At 36.9% G+C, this 19,654-nt stretch overlaps 1 protein-coding gene across 1 annotated transcript in view; it reads right to left on the reverse strand.

Moving 5' to 3' along the window:
- The window catches only part of LOC127633686 (ankyrin repeat and fibronectin type-III domain-containing protein 1-like), a 116,914-nt gene that overhangs the window by 77,198 nt on the left and 20,062 nt on the right, over positions 1 to 19,654 (reverse strand). Inside the window, exon 5 of the mRNA XM_052112943.1 lies at positions 14,056 to 14,285. Coding sequence (XP_051968903.1) covers positions 14,056 to 14,285 — 230 coding nt within the window. The remainder of the gene's footprint in view (positions 1 to 14,055; positions 14,286 to 19,654) is intronic.

Genomic DNA, 19,654 nt, shown 5'->3' on the forward strand with positions numbered 1-19,654 from the left:
TAGCCTTGGCTGGTGAGATCATTAGATGCACCTGTGGCCAGGCTATAAATAGACGCGTCACCAGCGTGTTGCCAGATCCGTTCAGAGCAAACTGTGCTGTATGTCTCACAAGCCTGTCAGAAACTTTCTTTCCTCTGCTAGGATTTAGAATTTGTTAGGCAGTGTGCAGTGAACCTTTTCTCCTTTCCCTCTTTCTATATATATATATATATATATATATAAAATAGAAAAGAAAAGGTGGAAAATTGTCGGAGAAGCAAAGCAAACGATGTGTGTTTCCCTGTCAACGTTCTATGACTGTCAGGGGCACGCATAAATTTTGTTTTGTTTGCTTGGTTGAAGAGCATGCTGCTCTCGCGTTGGGGCAGGGCGAGTGCGCGCATTGTAACCTACTTTCAGGCGAAATGCTTCACGCTCGCCTCGCTTACTTCCGTGAGTCAGCGCCCACTCTTTCATTGTGGGGCTCTCGCATATATTTGGCTGAGGAGCGAGAGACGGGTCCGTCCCTATCGCTCGCTCTCTCCCCAGATCCAGCTGATCCTTCTTGTAATCTGAAGCGCGCCTTGACGCCTCTTTGTTTCACGAGGGGGGGCGCTGAACCTCTGTACATTTCACGCATAATAATAAAGCTGCTGAGAAATTACTCGAGGTGGTTACTCGGGCTGTGGCCAAACTACAGCTAGACTGGCCACGCGAACAAGAGACCACCCCCCCCAAACACTCCAAACTATAAGACAGATTTCTTTCTGGTGGACAAAAATAAATAAATAAATAATATAATAATAAAAAAAGAAAATGAAAAAGGGAACGCGATATTAGTCCCTTCCTTTATTTGATGACCTCCATGACGAGCTTCCTCACTCATGGAGGAACCCATATACTTCCCGTGTTCACGTACCCTCGACGGCTTTATACTCGACTATCGGGGGTGCTGAGACACGGGGGTACTCAATGATGCCGCCGGTCGAAGAGACGCTTACGGGCTATCTCTCACTGGGTTCGGCATCATCACTCAAGAAACCCGCTCTCCCCACTAAGCCATGCAGGACTACCTCCATGCTAGTGGGGAGGGCTTATCAAGCGGTAGGTCAGGCGGTAGGTCAGGCGGGTTTTCCCCTTCTCAGAAAGAATGCAGCTTTTACAGGTATTATTTTCTGGTTCCGAAAAATGATGGCAGTTTGCATCCCGTTTTGTATTTGAGACGTCTGAATTTCTCCCTAATGAAATGTCCATTCAGAATGCTAACGCAGAAACAAATAATGTCACAAGTACAGCCGGGGGTTTGGTTTGTGACAATAGATTTGAAGGACGCTTATTTCCATATTCAGATTGCGCTGAAGCACAGGCCTTTTCTCAGATACACTTTCGGAGGCAAAGTGCACAATTTGAGTCACTCACCCATTTGAGTCAGAGAAGCATGAAAGGTTGCATATGCTTTGCCCAGTTTGGGTGCTGTGAGTTTATGTTGATGGCACTAGCTAGTGCCATAAGTCAGACCAGTTGTTTGTGTGCTTTGATGGCTGCAACAAAGGTGTTTCTGTGTCAAAGCTAAGACTTTCTCATTGGTTATTGATGCAATTTCGAGTGCTTGCGAAGCATGGTTTACCTTCGCCTTCAGGTATTTGAGGGTATACGAGCAGAATGACATCCTCATGGGTTTTGGCTAGAGGTGCGTCCTGAGAGGACATTTGTATGGTGGTCCTCTCCACATACATTTGTTTGATTTTATAAGCTGGATGAGGGATTGACTCCTACTTCCCAGGTTCTCTCTGTTGGAACAGGAGTGAATTCATAATTCCTTTTATTCAGATGCTTAAGCTCGCTTGTGCGCCATTTTGTGCTTACCACAGGCTTTGACAGTATGTACGTAACCTTGGTTTCCTGAGGGGAAAAAGATGCTGCATAGCTTGCCATACTCTCTAGCAGCTGCATAGGCTTGTGCCTTTTGCAGAAAATCTGACTCAATAGCTCGAACGCAAGTGCCTTTATCAAGCCCATGACGTAGCTCCCTAGAGGGCATCGCTTAAGCGCCATCAGCCAATAAATTGGCGTGATTGTATAAGGCTATAAACCACGTGACACTCGGACAGTGTCCCAAAGCAATCAAACACAGTGTCTCGTTCCCTTCAGGAAACAAAGTTTACACACGTATCCGAGACGTTTTACGACAAATAACATATTATAACCATGGTATTTGTAGTAAAACAATAATAACCACAACATTATGATTTTTATTACAATTGTTTTCAATTTCCTGTATTATTATTACTATGGTTTTACTATGAATATCATGGTTAAAAAATAGTTGCTTTAGTAAACCATGGTAAATGTATTGAGTGGCCATTCAAAACCACAAAAATAAAAAAATCCTGGCCTGCCCTCAAAGGGGCTCCATATGAATATAATACAAATTATGCAAAGAAAAGAAACTGTGGACAGTCTGAGTGAGTTTGATTTATACACGGATAGATTGTTCATATTGTTAATGATATGATGCAATGAGCACTGCTGGATTATTAAAAAACTCTCCCTTGCAGAATGTAAATTTTTAGAGACAGAAAACTAATTCATATTAAAATTAGAATGATATCTTATTTTTACAAGCACTATATCTCATCTGTGATCATATTTTCTAAATATACTGTATGGCCAGACATGCAGTCCACCAATAACATTAGAGCGACAGCAGAAGAAACTCCTGCTATAGCGACTACACAGTACAGAGACTAGTGACATCAAGTGATAAAGTCGCTGCATGTGTGAACGCAGCTTTAGATTTTGTTTTCGTGGTTGTGATAGGGTTGATAGTTCATCAATAGTATGTTCAAAGACAACAATGTTCAAAATATTATAGAAAAACAAAATTTGCAATGCATACAAACACACATGCTTAATTACCAAATCATCGTAACATAACAACACATACAATAAGTTCTGGCATGGCTGCCTAACATGATGAGATTTTGTTGAAATTGTGAGAATGATTACTGATACTTAATAAAAAAAATATATATTTTTGTGTTGGCGCAAGTGAAAATGTTGCCACTTGTCCCTTAAAGTACGGGATGGTATTTAAGGATGAAATGATGCGTCCTGTATCTAATCAATACAGGCTGTGATTTGTCCTGTATTTTAAGCTGCCACTATTTGAAGGTGCAACTGGATTGGGTTTTCCGTATTTATTTATTTATTTATTTTTTACTTTGATTGTGGTAATCTGAACTACTGGCCTTAGTGGTTTAGCAGAAACATCCTTTTTTGTTAAGCCCTGACTAATCCTCAATATAGAGCCAGAGAACTGCACCGTGTTTGGTAGCACACTAATTGGACAAATTACGAGTTAGCATAAGTGCTGCCATAATTGCAAACTATGAGGAATGTGGAGGTATATGACCTCAAATTACTGTAATCAATAATTCACTTTGACTAATTTATATGTGGTTCAGTTAAGATGCATGGTGAACAGGAGGGCTTTTAAGGTGCAAATTTAAATGCTAATTGCTTTGCTGCCAGAGGATCATTTTGGATGCCTGGTTTATCTAATCTGCCCCCTGAACAGTGCAAAGAGTCTTTTGCATCTTGACCCTACTCAAAACAGTTTAAAGGGCCATACTCGGCTGAAACTGAAGTCTGTTTTCAGCTCTGGAAGTAATGAATGAAGTGAACAGCTTGAACTGAACTCAAATAACCTCTTTCTGTAGATTAAGCTAGGCGAACACCGAGCTGACAGCCAAGACAGTCAAGGGCTTCTAGAAACTTCTCACTTCACTGTGCTAATTTGAACAAGGCCTTTATTTTTCTATTTGTCAGTAGAGTAAACTGTAGCATGGTTGTTAAACCTCTCCCAGGCCCAATTAGGGGAGCAATGCTAGCATTCATAGCCCAGATCTCGCTTCTGGTCTGGGAGGAAGAGGGGGCTGTGGTGAAGCCCCTATAGCAGGCCAGTTCTGGCAGCTCCCAGCCCTTGTGGCAGCAATATTAAGTGACTGCTGAAATTCATGGCCTGCGCAAACATTTTATATGTCTAGGTGACAACCGGCTTTCATATGATGAGGGCATTTTGCAACACATTAGCAAATTGTGCCGTTTCATTATTAATTAGCGTGCTGTCGTGCCGGAACACACATGCCTGGTGTGAAAAGCAGGAGCATTCCCTTTATGATGATTATTGGCAATTCTTGTATTATTAGGTTGAAATTAATAATGGAAACAGACATTGCATGAAACTGTTATGTAAGTGTGAAATTACTTTTAAAGTAACTACTGTAAATAGGGGAGAAATAGACAGCTAGCTGTCTTAATTGCAAGCTGTGAAAAAGGACTGGGCGATATGACGGTATAATGTATACTGTGTGACGGTAGAGATTTAAGGGAAGATTATTTACACACGACAGCGACACAGAAACATGAAGTAATGTTTCTGAAGGAAAAACAGAGTGGAACATGTCCCAAACAAGCCAAGACGAGGAAGAACTTATTATTAACGGGTAACATTGAGTTTACATTGTTAGCAGTTGCCAAGCAACATCACCAATCGCTAGTTCACCCAAAAATGATGATTCTTTCATCGTGTACTCACCTTTATGTCGTCTCAAACTCATATTACTTTCGTTCTTTTGCAAAACACAAACTAAGATATTTTATATACATATAAGTTGATTTTGTAAATTTATTGCAAGTCAATGAGGTACAACACTTTCAAGAAGACATAAAGGCTGCATAAAGGTAATCCATAAAACTCAAGAGGTTTAATCATGTTTAATGTCTTTCAAAGCCATACCATCTGTTTTGTGTGAGAAACAGACCAAACTGTAACTTGATTACACTTCCACGCTCTTCTTCCGCAGAAGAAAGCCATTCAATCTTGAGATGGCATAATGGTGAGTAAATGATGAGGGTATTGTAATTTTTGGGTAAACAATTCCTTTAATAAAAAAATGTAATTGCTGTGCAGTCACATGTGAATGTCTATTTTACAAAAGTTTTGAATATGGCTCATCCAGTCAGAAATCAGACTGAGAACTGTCCATCTTAAGGCCTTTGCATACCACACGTGAAAATTAGTTGCAATTTTCTCATCTAAACGATGTATTCCCAATGAGTCATTCACACTTGAAGCGAACATTCAAACCGCGCAGTGACAAAGGGAGTCTTTATTAAAGCGTAAAAAACATTTCTCCATCGGCCAATGAAATGCCCTGACAAATAAAATACTGTATGAGCTTTTATCATGTTTCAGAAGCTATTGCAGTTACCAAAACCAATGCAACATGTGGCATTAAAGCACAGAATGCTGAACCAGCAGTGAGGAAGTGCTCATTTGCATCAAATGATATTGCTGCCTCACTGCCTTTCATCCCCTTTAAAAATCTTAATTTATTACACATTGCAGCATTTTTTGCCTTTGCATTGTCTCTTATGTGAGTTCTCTTATATCTCTAATATAATATATATTACAGCAACTTTTTACGTTTTTAATAAGCAACGTCCATACATAGGTTTTTCTTCACCAAATATTAATACTATTGCTGTGACTTGCAGTGCACTGCATCATTTATATATCTTTGCATTCAAAATGCCTCTGTATACCAAAAACATGATAGCGTCTCCACAAATTCGTTTTTGCTGTTCTATTGTTAATAGTCCTTAACACTATTAGTCATTAACTGTTGATTGCTGTTTCAAAGTATCTAATAATAGGTAAGACTGAAGATGGGTTTTGTTAGGTGAGATGTGTGTTTTATTGCTTGCATTATACAGATGTTTATATTTTTTCGCATTTAATTAAAAACATGCAGGGTTTTTAGCAAATATATATCTAAAGTAGATATACAGTGCATAATGTATAATGTAATATATACAGTACTGTAACCATGACATAAAATATCTTATATCATGATATAAGTTTTTAGTCATACCACCCACCCCTATACTGTGTAAGTTAATTACATCATGTTATATAAACAAATGCAGGCATGAAATGTGAATATATTTTGCTTTGTTTTACATCAAAATGTAAATGTAAGCCTCTTAATCATTAATGAAGCTACAAAATACAAAAGTTTTTTTTTCAATGTCTAGCTCTAATACCTTATGCTAAATACTTTACAAAGGTATATTACTACAATCTATACTTTATTGTGCCTGAAGGATTACATAAATAATACACTTGGAAAACACTGACATTGACTTGATTTAAGGCAGCAAATGTACAGCTTTTATTTCTTCTCTCACTTACTAAGTCTGATATTTTCTTTTCCCTCTTAATGTGCTGCATCATTGATTCCACCCACACAGACAAGACAATCACAAACATCTGAAACCAGAGAGTCAAAGTTGGCAGCTTTACATTGTTATCCCAACTATTACAACGTCTGGGTGCAACACGACTTTGAAATTCTGCATATATTCTGCAACGTCTTTAACCCACGCTCACCACCTTAGGCTAGACAGCATCTGCCAGCACAACAGAGGGAGAGAGAGGGCAAGCTTGCCCCCTTATGGTCTCTTTATGAAGACATTTTTCAGTAGAGGGCACTCATATTTTCCTGCAGAAAGTGAGTCGAACTACACCACTGCACCCGTCTAATTGAAAAGAAAATAGCCCTCCCCATTAGACAGCAGGCAAGTTCTCTTTTTTCAGCACTTGACTAAGTGGAAACTGTAATGAGTCTGGCCGCCTGATTAGAGTGATAGACACACAGGAATCCTGCAGGCACTTCCAGAGACTGCCGCACCAGAACAGAAGAGGAGGAGGGGAGAGAGAGTACAGAAAGTCAGAGAGAAGTCTTGAGGTAAACATTCCGGCAAAGTCCTAGCAGGAATGTAGACCTTATGTTGGCTTATGGGCACCAAAAAGAGGGGGTAAAACAGATATCTTACAGTACATTTACCTTGGCAAATGACAAATTATGACTGTTCGATCAAGAAGGTCTCATGACAACTTCTAATAGTTGCTATCTTACAACTTGGTGCGTACAAAAACGTACAACTTTTCTTCTAAAAGACTAATCAATAAATAAATACAATACAGGCATCAAATTTTAGCTAGCCTCCTATCCAACACTTTACTTTTAGATAGGAAACATCTGTGAACAAATTTGGTTACTTCATAATTATTTATGGAATACAAGTTGTCAAAAAGATGTACTATAACACGTTTCCCTCATCTCGTTCCAAAACCTGTTGTTCTCCTTCTTCCGTGGTACACAAAAATATATTTTTATATTAAAATCATTGTAAAGTTTAGGTTTGGGGTTTGTATTCGGGTTCGTCCATTATATAGGTACAGTAGGACTGCTTTAATACCAACTGTGAAACATACTGGATTTCACAAGAACCGAACCCTATGCAACAGAACCACATTCAAACGCACTCAGGTGCTGTTCTCTGCAGTTGAAAATGTACGTGACGGTTGCTACATTTTTGCAAAACATCACTTACGTGGTGTATTACACTTAAGTGTCATTTTTGTAGGTTTTAATGGGTACAACGTACGTTCCTTAACAAAAAACTCTACCCTAATCCTTACCAATAGTGTTTTAAAATATAAATGAGACAATAAAAAAGACAGCCTAACCCCACCAATGCTTAAACCCAAATGATAGTGTTTTAAAATGCAAAAGTGAAATGAAAAGCACATAATCTAAAGCAAGCATATATTACTTCCATGACACTGCGGTGTCATGTTTCAGTATGCATTCTTGAACCCCATTCTGCTGGGTTCAAAGTCTAGTGCTCTAACATGTGAGCTACCATGCAAGCAAACTGCTTCATAATAAGTGCATATAAGTAGGAGGGTTTATAATACAAGCGTGAAAAATGTCAAACGTTTTTCAAAAGATGTCTTGGAGTAAATGTGTGTCAATATCATAACATAGCAGTGTATGAGTAATAGAGAGAAAAATAAGTATTTATAAAGTCCTAATCAGCTTTTGACCTTGTGATTTGTGTGAATGTGAAAAAGTCAAGTAATTTTTTATTTGTATAGCACTTTTCACAACACCCACGCGTTTCAAAGCAGCTTTACAGAAAATCCTGCATTAACAGAAAATGAAACTGTAAAATCTATAAAGTCTTAGAGTCATCATTGTGTAGTTTGATTAAATATGATAGTAAATTATGTATAAAAATAAATAATGAAATAATCATTCTATTTAGAACCACAACTGTGTGTAAAACACAGTTATTGTAGTGCCTCTAGTGTTCATTTCATCAAGAAACTGCAGCGATTTGTACCTAAAGACACGTATTATGAGTTTTGCTAAAATGTAAACAAAGGCACGTTTTCACCATGAGGCCAGGTTGCAGCAGCGAAATAATGCTTTTACACCAACCAAATGAACCGTAGTATGACATTGATGGGTTCACTCAAAAACTATAGTTGGAAAGCACCCTACAGAGGGTGAAAATTTAGAAGAAAAGGATCATATAAATGGCGCTTCATGCTGTAGGTGAAATTATAATTTATAAATCATATCTGACAAAAAAACGTTACCCAGAACAGGCAGACTGTTACAAGAACATGCCTTGCTATTATCAATCAGCACTGATCAAAATCTATTATACATGTACGGATGGCCGTTGGGGTGCATTTTAAGTATTTTTGAATCAAGTTTTTAATGCTTCCTAAAACAAGTGGGTGCTCTATAACAATTATACTAGGTTAATTAATCAAAGGCATGTCTTTTGTCTAAATATTTTGAGTAAATTACCTAGTGCATGCCCAAAGATGTCCATCTGCAATTATACATACTGTGGACCAAAAAAATAACAAAGACTAAATGTGAGAATGCATCCTGTGTGAATCCCCTTAAATCTTACTCAGACAGAATGACAACTCATGGATTGCTGTGGATTGTAGGCTTATGTTTAAATATATGGAAAGAATACAAACAATGCAGTATATTGACTTCTAAAGTCACTTTTCACAGTCTGTTCAAGTATTTATTCATCTACCACAACAATGCAGTCTTAAATTATCTTCATTTGGATGCTTTATTCAGCAGATTTTGATTTCCAGCTAATTAGATCAATTAATTAGCAACATTTCATGTCATTAATTTGATGTAAACGTTTATTTTGTACTCAATAAAGACAATACCTATAAGAATATCTGAATAGATTAATATTAGTATTCAAGCAGGCTTTTTTGTGTTAATTGGTTTCCAATATGCTTAGATAATATTCTGATTCATTTATACAGATTTTCTTTTTGGATTTTTTGGGGATGTTTACAGATGACCATCTAAGCAGCACTTCAGACTTTCCAACATCAGAATAGCAAGCCTTTCACAACAGGACAAGCTTCAAAATAAACCCTCTTTTCTTCTGACTTTCATGGCCATTAGAACTACGGAGTGATTGACATAACCAGTTATTGTCATCACACAGACGGCACTGAAGTCTGCACACACCAGAACGACCTTCTAGATTCTACTTTCAGGTACATTTCTATTTTAAAAATTCACCATAACAAAAGAGCTCTCCACAGACATTTTCCATGCAGTCATGCCTGAGGTGTTTTAGCCGGGAAAAATTCTGGAATATCTGTGTAACTGTGTTTTCTCCTGCAATGGGGCTATAAACTTTGACAGCTCAACCAGAATAGCATTCTGAGGAATGAAAAAACTTAGGTTCTGCACTGCACACACAATTTTTCTTTCTTTTTTACAAATTCACATCACTTCTCAGAAATCCTTATTTATGACAATGACCCCAAAGATCTGAACACATTGTTTTCAGGGCTATCAATTTAACATGTTAATTTAGTGTTATTAATTGAATGAAAAATAACACATAAAAAAAGTAATGCAAGTAATCATGCCATTATATATTTGCGTTCTGCAGTCAGCGGAACCTTGGGCTGTACCTAGAACCCCTTGAGCTGTACAGGCAACACCAAATCAAACCAACTAGAGCAGGCAGCACAAAAACAATTAGGAGCCTTGCACAGATGTCACACTTTTGCGTTCAATTGGGCATATAACAATAGAATACAAGGATCTTCTATGTTCGTAATTTAATTTATATGCGTTTCATCTATTTTAATCTTGACACAGCATCTTAAAATGCTTGTCTATTGCACAAGACATTGCAACGGGGATTGGGATTGGGACTGCACTGGGATTGGGCATTCCAATTTGGGGAGAGTTTACAGTCAGAGACTGTAGATTTACATTTTTTTGTGATCAATACTTTATAATTTGTAAAGTAAGGAACATAAAAAAAGACTAAAAAAAGATTTAAAATTAAAGATGGAACTGAGCCATATATAGGAGCCAGAATATATAAGCTTAAGGGTGGGCTCTTTTGACTTGGACCAGTAACCAACAACTTGGGCAACCACAAATCACATTTTCTTCAGATAATTAAAAAAATCTACTATGAATAATTGTTAAAAACAAAATTGTTTCAGCTCTGTAAGATTTGTGTCTTAATGTGATTGAGGCATGCATATCTAAAGTTTAGATATGACGTTTCCATCCAGCAGGAAATCATTCATATCAAATCAAACCTTTTTTGAAGATCTAGTAAAGCAGTATCATACTTTCTGATGTATGTGATTTTGCTGCTTCACTACTGTGTAATTTGGGAATACACAATACACCATACAGATTTACTGGCAGAACAGGCTCTTCTGTGACATTTGTTAAATAAACATTTATTCAATTATTTTACAGCGACAACTGAATGTTGCCCTAACAAAATCTTAACCATTTTGATTACCAAGCTCAAATACATAAAGCCCATTTGTGAAAACAATTCAAAAAGAAATTACATAAACGAGAGTGAGCACAGATAATATCAGTGCTACATTATTTCAGCAGCAATTGTTTAATGACATATCCTGAGATGTTCTAAATTAATCCACTAAGGAAGAAAAATGAGGCAAACTGTGGAACTAACCACACCAGAAAATAATAATTACAGTCCATTTCTTTTCAAGGACAGTCCAGTTACTGGACTATTGTGTTTTCCTTTGAAAAACTCATAAATATTTCTAATGAAAACCTCTATTTTGTGACTTGATGATGCTGATTAGTTACTCAGTAGGTGAAAAAACTGTCATAATTTACTCGCCAATATGTTGTTCCAAACTTTCTCTCTTCTATGGAACACAAAAGAAGATGATAGGCAGATTCAGAATAACAGCCAGTCACATTCACTTACATTGTATGGAAAAAAGATGCAATGAAAGTCAATGGTGACTAAGACTTCTTTAGTGTTCAACAGAATATTAAACAAAAAAATCATACAGGTCTGGAAAAACATGAGGGTGAATAAGTGGTGACAAAATATTTTTTTTTGGTTGAACTATTCCTTTCAATATTTATTTTTTTAATTCTCTAATTCATTGTAAAATTGCAACTACAGATCCTGTATTTTTTGTGTGTGTGTATAGTATTGCTTGTTGAGTTATGTGTTAAAATAACTCAGGACTGCTTTTGTCCAATGACGACCTTTGCATATTTTGTCATTTGAAGATTCTCATAAGTTACCCAAATGTCAATACAAGTGTGGCTTGTGTGCTGCAGCCTTAAAACATTACATAATTTCACTTTGAAACACTCTAACTTCATTCATTCATTGCCATGGTAACAATGCTGAGAGAATGAAACCTGAACATATGGGTGCAGCGTATCTGTGAGCCTTGTGTCCAATTGTGGCATATTAAGTTTCTTCATTGGTTCCAAATGAGAGAGATTCCTGTGGTGCCCTGGCTAGCACAGCACATTATTTTCACATTATGAGCTCACATCTACTCACAACATCTGATTAGATGCATTCAATGCATTTTTACATGCCATATTTATATTCAGCATTGTTGACATGCAAACTGATCTGATGGCCTGCAATATTTTAAACAGTCATATTTCTATTTTTCTTAAAGTCTTAATGATTTGTGTTTATAATGGATTAAACAGTGTTGAGGAGTAACAAAAATAAATGACCCTTTACAGTTAATACTGTATGCCGCTTAACATTTAGAGAAAAATATAAGAAAGCCATTCATTGGTTGATTTTCCCAAAAAGTTTAAACACTGTGGCTGTGGGGTGCTTTAAAAAAATTGTTTTGCTAAGACCAACATAGCAAAATTGGCTTCAAGAATATAGTTCACCCAAATATTAAAATTTTGTAATTTTTTTACTCACCTTGATGTCGCTCCAAACCTGACTTTCTTTCATCCATAGAAAGCCAAAGGTGATGTTTTTCACCTTGTTGTACTTCACAGGGTTTATTTGCCATAGAATACAGGTGAATAGTGACCCTGGACTGTCACAGCAAAAGCAATCAATATAAAAAATGCACTATATTCCAAGATCACTTTGTATGATGAACAGAATATTTTTTTAAGTTATTTACTCTCCAATCAAATCATTAATACACACTCACTGAGCACTTTATTAGGAAGACCTGTATACCTAGCAGGCCTCATGTAGCAGCAGTGCAATGCATAAAATCATGCAGATATGGGTCAGGAGTTTTGGTTAATGTTCATATCAACCATCAGAATGCGGAGAAATGTAATCTCATTGATTTCGACCGTGGCATTATTGTTGGTGCCAGACGGTCTGGTGTAAGTATTTCTGTAACTGCTGATACCCTGGGATTTTCACACACAACAGTCTCTAGAGTTTACTAAGAAATGTGCCAAAAACACCCAGGGAGCAGCCGCTCTGCAGACGGAAACATGAAAGAGATCAATGGAGAATGGCAAGGCTGATTAGAGCTGACAGAAAGGCTACAGTAACTCAGATAACCACTCTGTACAATTTTATTGAGCAGAATAGCATCTCAGAATGCACAACACATCAAACCTTGAGGCGGATTGTCTACATCAACAGTTGATCATATCGGGAATCTTATTAGGACCATAGTGTTCCTACTACAGTGCTCTGTGAGTATATTCTGTTAATCCAAAATGCCCGCTAGATTGAAAATCTAAAAATAACAGCATGCAGGTTTGGAACAATATGAGGGTGAGTAAATAATGAAAGAATTTTCATATTTGGGTGAACTATCCCTTTAACCACATGGGGTCTCCGTGATAAGATTAGTAAATCGCTTTGAAAAAAGCATCCGCTAAATGACCACTCACATCCGTTTCACCATTCTGAGAAGTTAAAAATGCACAGACCTCATAAATATTCAAGATTATGGTCATTTGTGGCTAGTACTGTACATACAGTTAGAGCATTCATCAAAAACACTTCTTTACTGTATCTATGTCCTCGTAACATACACATTTGCATAAACAAATTTCTCAAAACGGCACAGAAGTACCTTCTTAACTAAAGCAAATATATGCAGATCAAATTTGTGTTCTGCTAAAGTCCCTAATGTAAGGTTACAAGGCATCACCCATTCAGGCGTCCTCAAAGCACTGACTCAATGGTGTAGGATGACAGATGAGTGTTAACTGAATAGAAAGACATGATGAAACTCCATTGTGATTTCTGGCCAAATATACCTCAAATGAACAGTTACACAACTGAAGGTCTATGAAAATCCTCACGGCAAGCTGTGAAACTGTCAAAACATGGCAGATGCTACATCAATAACCGCCTACAACAGTGCATATGCAAAGAGCTATCCTTAAACAGGGATATGTGCTTCCAAGTAAACAAACAAGACATGGCAATGAACTAAAGGCAAATTTATATCTTAAAGGAATAGTTGTCCCAAAAATGACAAATATGCCATCATTTATTCACCCTCATGTCGCTCCAAACCAACATGACTTCAGTGGAACACAAAAGGAGATGTTAGTTAGAATGTTAGTCTCAGTCACCATTCACTTTCATTGCATATTTTGACGATACATTGAAAGAGCACGGTGACTGAAGCTGTCCTTTTAAATCTCCTTTTGTGTTCATCAGATGAAAAAAAAGGCTTACGGGTTTGGAACGATATGAGTTGAATAAATAATGACATGTTTTGGTCAACTATCCTTTTAAACCAATGTATTTTATTGGTGTAATATTACATTTCCTCCGTATCTTTAACCAACCACTGTTTGACAGAAACAACAATACATGGCTACCACTCACATGGATGTTTTGGAGTTTCTTCTTGCCCCTTTCCAGTCGGCTGAGGAGTCTGTGATGTTCTCGTGGTGTCTGCTGCAGAAAGCTATCATCAACAGATATGGTTTTCCTAAGAGCCGCTCTTTGCCTCCACAGCTCTGGGACGGGGCTCTCTGAATCCACACTCTGAGGGAAGCACTTCACTTCCGATAGTGTCAACGTCTCCCCTTGGTCATGGTCACGCAGCACTGACCCTGAAAGAGAGAAACAGACACCTGAGGTGATAACTGACACCCAGAGAGAAAGAATACACCAGAAAAAAGGCAGACTGAGGACAGGACAGAAACTTCCCCTCACAAGAGCACACACCAGGCCATGCTAGAATATTAAGTGTATGTGTTTTCAAATTTTGCAACCTTTAATGGAATACTGAAATGTACATCCAAGTTAACAAACAAGGCTTAGCATTAAACAAGGAATTAACTAAAGCTAAGTTTAAAACAAATAGAAAAGTTCACCAAAATGTTTTAATGCTGTCATTATATACTTAACCTCATGTTTTTCCAAACGTGTGTGCTGCTATTTTTTTCGATGGAACACTAAAATCAACATCTTTGAAGAAACTTTACCTAGCTCTTGCCATACTACATCAATGGTTCAAAATGGTCATATCTGTCAAGTTCCAAAAAGAACAAAACATTTCGATATGATTTGTGGACCTTAGTCTAAGTCTTGAAGATACCGTGTTTGAGAAAAACTATTACTCATGCCGAGATAAAAAAATGTCTGGACAACATCATTGACACCAAAATTAAAAGGTTTTATCATATGCATGCACGCAGTGTCAGATATTCTGTTTTAAATTAAGGGGCAAACATTTTTTTTTAAATTTTGGAAGGCATATCGGGAATTTTCCCGGTGGGCAGACGCACTTTGGGGCGATCAGGGGCAGACTGGCCACCGGGAGAACAGAGCGGGCCAGTGGGTCAGCCACAAAATGGGCCGCGATAAGCTAAAATGAGTCGCCGCGTTATGCCAAATGGACCACTTTTGGATGGATCACTCAACTTTTGGGGCAGTTGCTATGTAAAATCCCAGGCCGATTTCTCTTCCCAGTCCAGCCCTGCTGTACAGTATTGGGGAAAAAAAGGTGGGAAAAGATCCAACGTTTGTGTTCTGTGGAAAAAATAACAGCTTGCATGTTTGGAACGACATGAGGATAATAAATAATTACAGATTTTTCATTTTGGGTGAACAATTCCTTTAAAATATGGCATCAGAGTATGGGTTGGTCAAAAAAAGGCAAACAATAAACATTGTTAATAGGCAATATAAGCCAATTTTACAACCCCAGTTGTTAAATAGCCCATTCTCGCACTCCCTTTTTTTAATTCAAACGATTTCAAAGCTTCCTCTTAATTCTCATTTCAATTGCTTTGATTAAACAGCTTTCCACTGCTTCTTCTGGCGAGTCAGGTTTGTAACAATTTTGCCGTAATGAGCACAGCTCTAAATAAAAAGCGTAAAAAATAATTACCAACTATTGTGCAACATCAATATAACGCAATAGTCAGTTGAATACCTAGAAAATGTACACATGTACAATCATTCAAAACAAGATTACTGGCATCGCCTCAGTTGTAACATTAAACTGCAAAGTATAAATCTAGTGTCCACCTTTAATAAACCTGCACTATTAAACTGTTTGTTCCTAAGGCTAATAATGTACTGCACAAACATGCACCTTATGCCCCTTGCTGGGTAGGAAGGGTGTTTGGTTTCTCTATACCATCAGCTAGTGGGCGTCAGTGGAGTTCTAACTCTTTATCCACAGAGGTACTCTTAGCATGGTTCTGTCTCCTCCACTTACCAATGAAAACTGCATGAAGAGCTATTTGGCATTGTCTTTCTCTTAGAGGCTGTTGTGGTGAGAGTGCTGAATGAAACTTCATCTGAGGCAGATGTCAAATAAACATTTATGAATTTGCTTAACAGCTAATTTTACTGATGCTGTTACACGTTGAAATATACACAGTCATACACACAACAATCCTTGATTACTTAATCTGAAATAAATTAAGTTCATACAACAAGACAGGAACAAATCCATTCAAAAATAATTTGAGTTGATAAGGCTGAATTTAATTCAGAAATAAATTAATAACAAAATTACCTAAATTTTACTAAATTGTATTGTAACTTTATAAAGTGTAATATAAATATAATTTAGATATACAAAGTAATAAATATAAATATATTTTATTATATTGCAAATATATGGCACAATTTGAAATATTTTTCAAATTTGCTTTTGATGTCAAAAAGGTTGCCAATCCCTGTTCTTAATGAACAGAAGAGACGTAAGATAAACTGTGTGACAAACTGTTGAGAAACTTGGAACCAACCACCAGAACAGACCATTATTGGATTACTGTGTTTTCCATTAGAAAATCTCACAAATAATATCAATGCAAACCTCTGCATAGCTAGATACTTTATGGTTCTCATTAGTTACCAGTAGGTATCAATTCAAATGTGTCTTGCATGCTATAGCCTAAAATGTTCATTTTATTCTCATGCATGTAAGCTCATTGCTATGACAACAATGTTGACTGTAGCAGAGAAAAAGAAACCTGAACTGATGGATGCAGCATGTGTATGCTTCTGTCATGTGTCCAATTGTGTCATATCAAGTTTCTTCACTGGTTCCTAACAAGAGAGATTCCTGTGGTCCCCTGGCTATAGCACAGCACAATATTGTTTCACATTACAAGCTCACATCTACTCAATAGTTCTTTTACACACCATATTGATATTTGACATGCATTGCAAACTGATAGCGCAATATTAAATATTAAATATTAAAATATTTTATTGCTTCAAACCTCACATCTTTTTGTTTTTATATGAAATTTTTGATGATATAAGATGGTCATTTCATTATATAATCTTGATTTTTGTTAATCAGGTATTCATACCACTGTAGCGTATTTAGGGAATTCAATGAAAGTTTGTTAACTGGTTAGTTTAGCTGTGTTTTGTTTACAATATGGCATCGATAGGTTGCGCATGCACGGTAAATTGCCCCAGAAGGGTTTCTTTAGGACTTCCCATGAACTTTCGTCACCATAGCAACCAACACCAGTGATTGGTGATTTGGGTCAACACTAATGAAAATGGTTTCATCGATGCATATGAACATCAGCGTGTTCAGCGCAAATTCTCACACCAATATATGTAGCGAATTTGGTATGATAAATGTTCACTGCACGGGTTAAAATGTCCTGTACATTACTATTATTTGTAAGGGAAACAGTATGTGTGAGCTAGGAATTAAATGAAATGGTCCTAATTCTACATTACTATGTAAGGAAATGTCACGTTTGACAGCTGTTATAATTTAGATTATTTGTCTGAATAAAATTCTCCACCATTAAAATCGTAATACAACGTCTCGTTGTATCAGCTCAAAATTTGTACTGTGGGGAATTAGCTTTAATAAGAGAATTATCATTAATTCTCTTATTGGAGTAATATTATTCTCATGGCTTATTGACAATAATATTACACATATAGGTATAGCTTTGAAGCACAATCTTTTAGAAACAGGGATGAGATTATTCATCAAAATATACCACAGTCAAAATATCTTTAAATGGAAACATGAATAATTAATCATAACTCAATATAATTAATTATGAACATTTGGATCGGTTAATAGAATTAACCTGTTAACCATTTATCTGTTCGTCTAGCAAACACTCAGTATTGATCGTCTATCAATTCTCAGAAAGGATATTTTTCGTGGCCACACAAAAATAACTCTTTCTTAGCATGTAGCTGTGATCGAATCGTTAAATTTACATTGATATACAAGCAGACCAGAAACAATTTGCAAGAATGTACACAAATGTTTATTTAAATAAAATACGAACACATAACTAATCTAAACAAAAACATACACACGAAACACTCATACAGTGTTTCAACAGAATAGGGGAAATGCAGTTATGAAAAGAGTAATTTTGACCATCTGAGAGAACCATCGAGTTCTTAATTTAAAAGCACCTTTGTTACAAAGGGGTTTTCATCTTATACTAAACTATGTTCAGTTAGTTACTTATACGATACTTGCAATTGCCTTGGCTGTTGAGCACCCGGATGCAGTCCCAGGAGAAAGGCTTGATGGTTCCTTGGGTCGATGGTGTTGAAGTTGCAACCAATTTCTTCCACGTTGAATGAAGAAATTATAATGAACGGTGGTGCTCATTGACTCTATGGTCGAAGAAGTTGCACATGGCTTGATGTGTTCAGGCCTAACGGCCTGCAGCATCAGGGTCTGACCTGGGTGGTCCTGGTACCACAAGAACAGCAGAACAGAGTCATGGGAAAAAAGAGAAAGAGTAAGAGGCGGGACTTGTCTTTAAACTTCTGATGGAGGTCCCTCCTCTCGAGTCTGGCTTGACCAATGAGAAAGGTGCACTTTCCAAGTGGGAAATGTTCCTTTGTTTGGAAGCTGACTCATTTGCATGATTGGGGTTAGTTTAAGCCCCTTTATGCTCTGATTAATGAAGCAAGCATACAATGCATAATGTCAGAATTATATATATAACATTGTGCAGAATGTCACACAAGGATTCATTTGGTAGGAAACATGATACTAAATAATTTTACATTAGCTGGTAGTCCTGTCATAAGTCATGCATAAAACAGTATACAGTAAAAAAAGACACTTTACAAGACAGTAATGATCATATACACAATGTCATGGGGATATACAAGTGAATTTTTAGTTTGTCTATAAATGGATGAAGAAATGTCTGTGTTCTGGGCTTTATGTCCATTTCCTATGGGGGAAAGGAGTGAATCAATCTTTCTGCATTCTTCTCTCTAGCATGCAGCTAAATTCCCCCAACTTGGAATGTCATTGAGGGTCCACTCTAAGACAGTGTAAAGGCTTGATAATGATCAGTGGGGGAGCAGACATAACGGAGTCAGCTTGGGCCTACTTGGACCTTTGCTTGTTATAGTCTTAAGGCATCTGTTGGCTTATTCATTAAATAATGAATAATTATGTGTCTGATTGGTCCAGATGCTACACCACTAATGAACCCCTGTACTGATGAGTCAATAACAAACCAGAGATTTGTAGGTAGTTGGCATAAATTGCTTTTGGAGAGTTTACATGTCCTGCTGTACAGCATGCTGTGTATCTAAAACTATTTTAAACAGCACCTTGTTAATTCTTTTACAATTTTACTGTGCATGCAGCATTAATGATCTCATAGTAATTACTAAGAGACTTCATGAAATATTTATTCTTCAACAAATCCATTTGTCACACTGCAAGACCATTTAAAATGAACTTGTGAAGGCAAAAGTGTATAATAAGGTACACTGTACCAGTGTACAGTCATACACTTTCACTAATACAGTAATATAAATTATAACCTAAAATCCATATGTTGAAAAAAAAAAGTCCATGGAATTCCATCAACTACACAAGTACCAAAGAGTATTGCAATCATGATCAGCATGAAACATAGGCATAATCTAAAAAGAAAAGAAAAAAAAAAAAACATTGCAATAATTTGTAGATATCTGAGATTTAATATCTGAGTGA

The sequence above is a fragment of the Xyrauchen texanus genome, chromosome 40, assembly GCF_025860055.1.
Source record: "Xyrauchen texanus isolate HMW12.3.18 chromosome 40, RBS_HiC_50CHRs, whole genome shotgun sequence".
NCBI lineage: Eukaryota > Metazoa > Chordata > Actinopteri > Cypriniformes > Catostomidae > Xyrauchen > Xyrauchen texanus.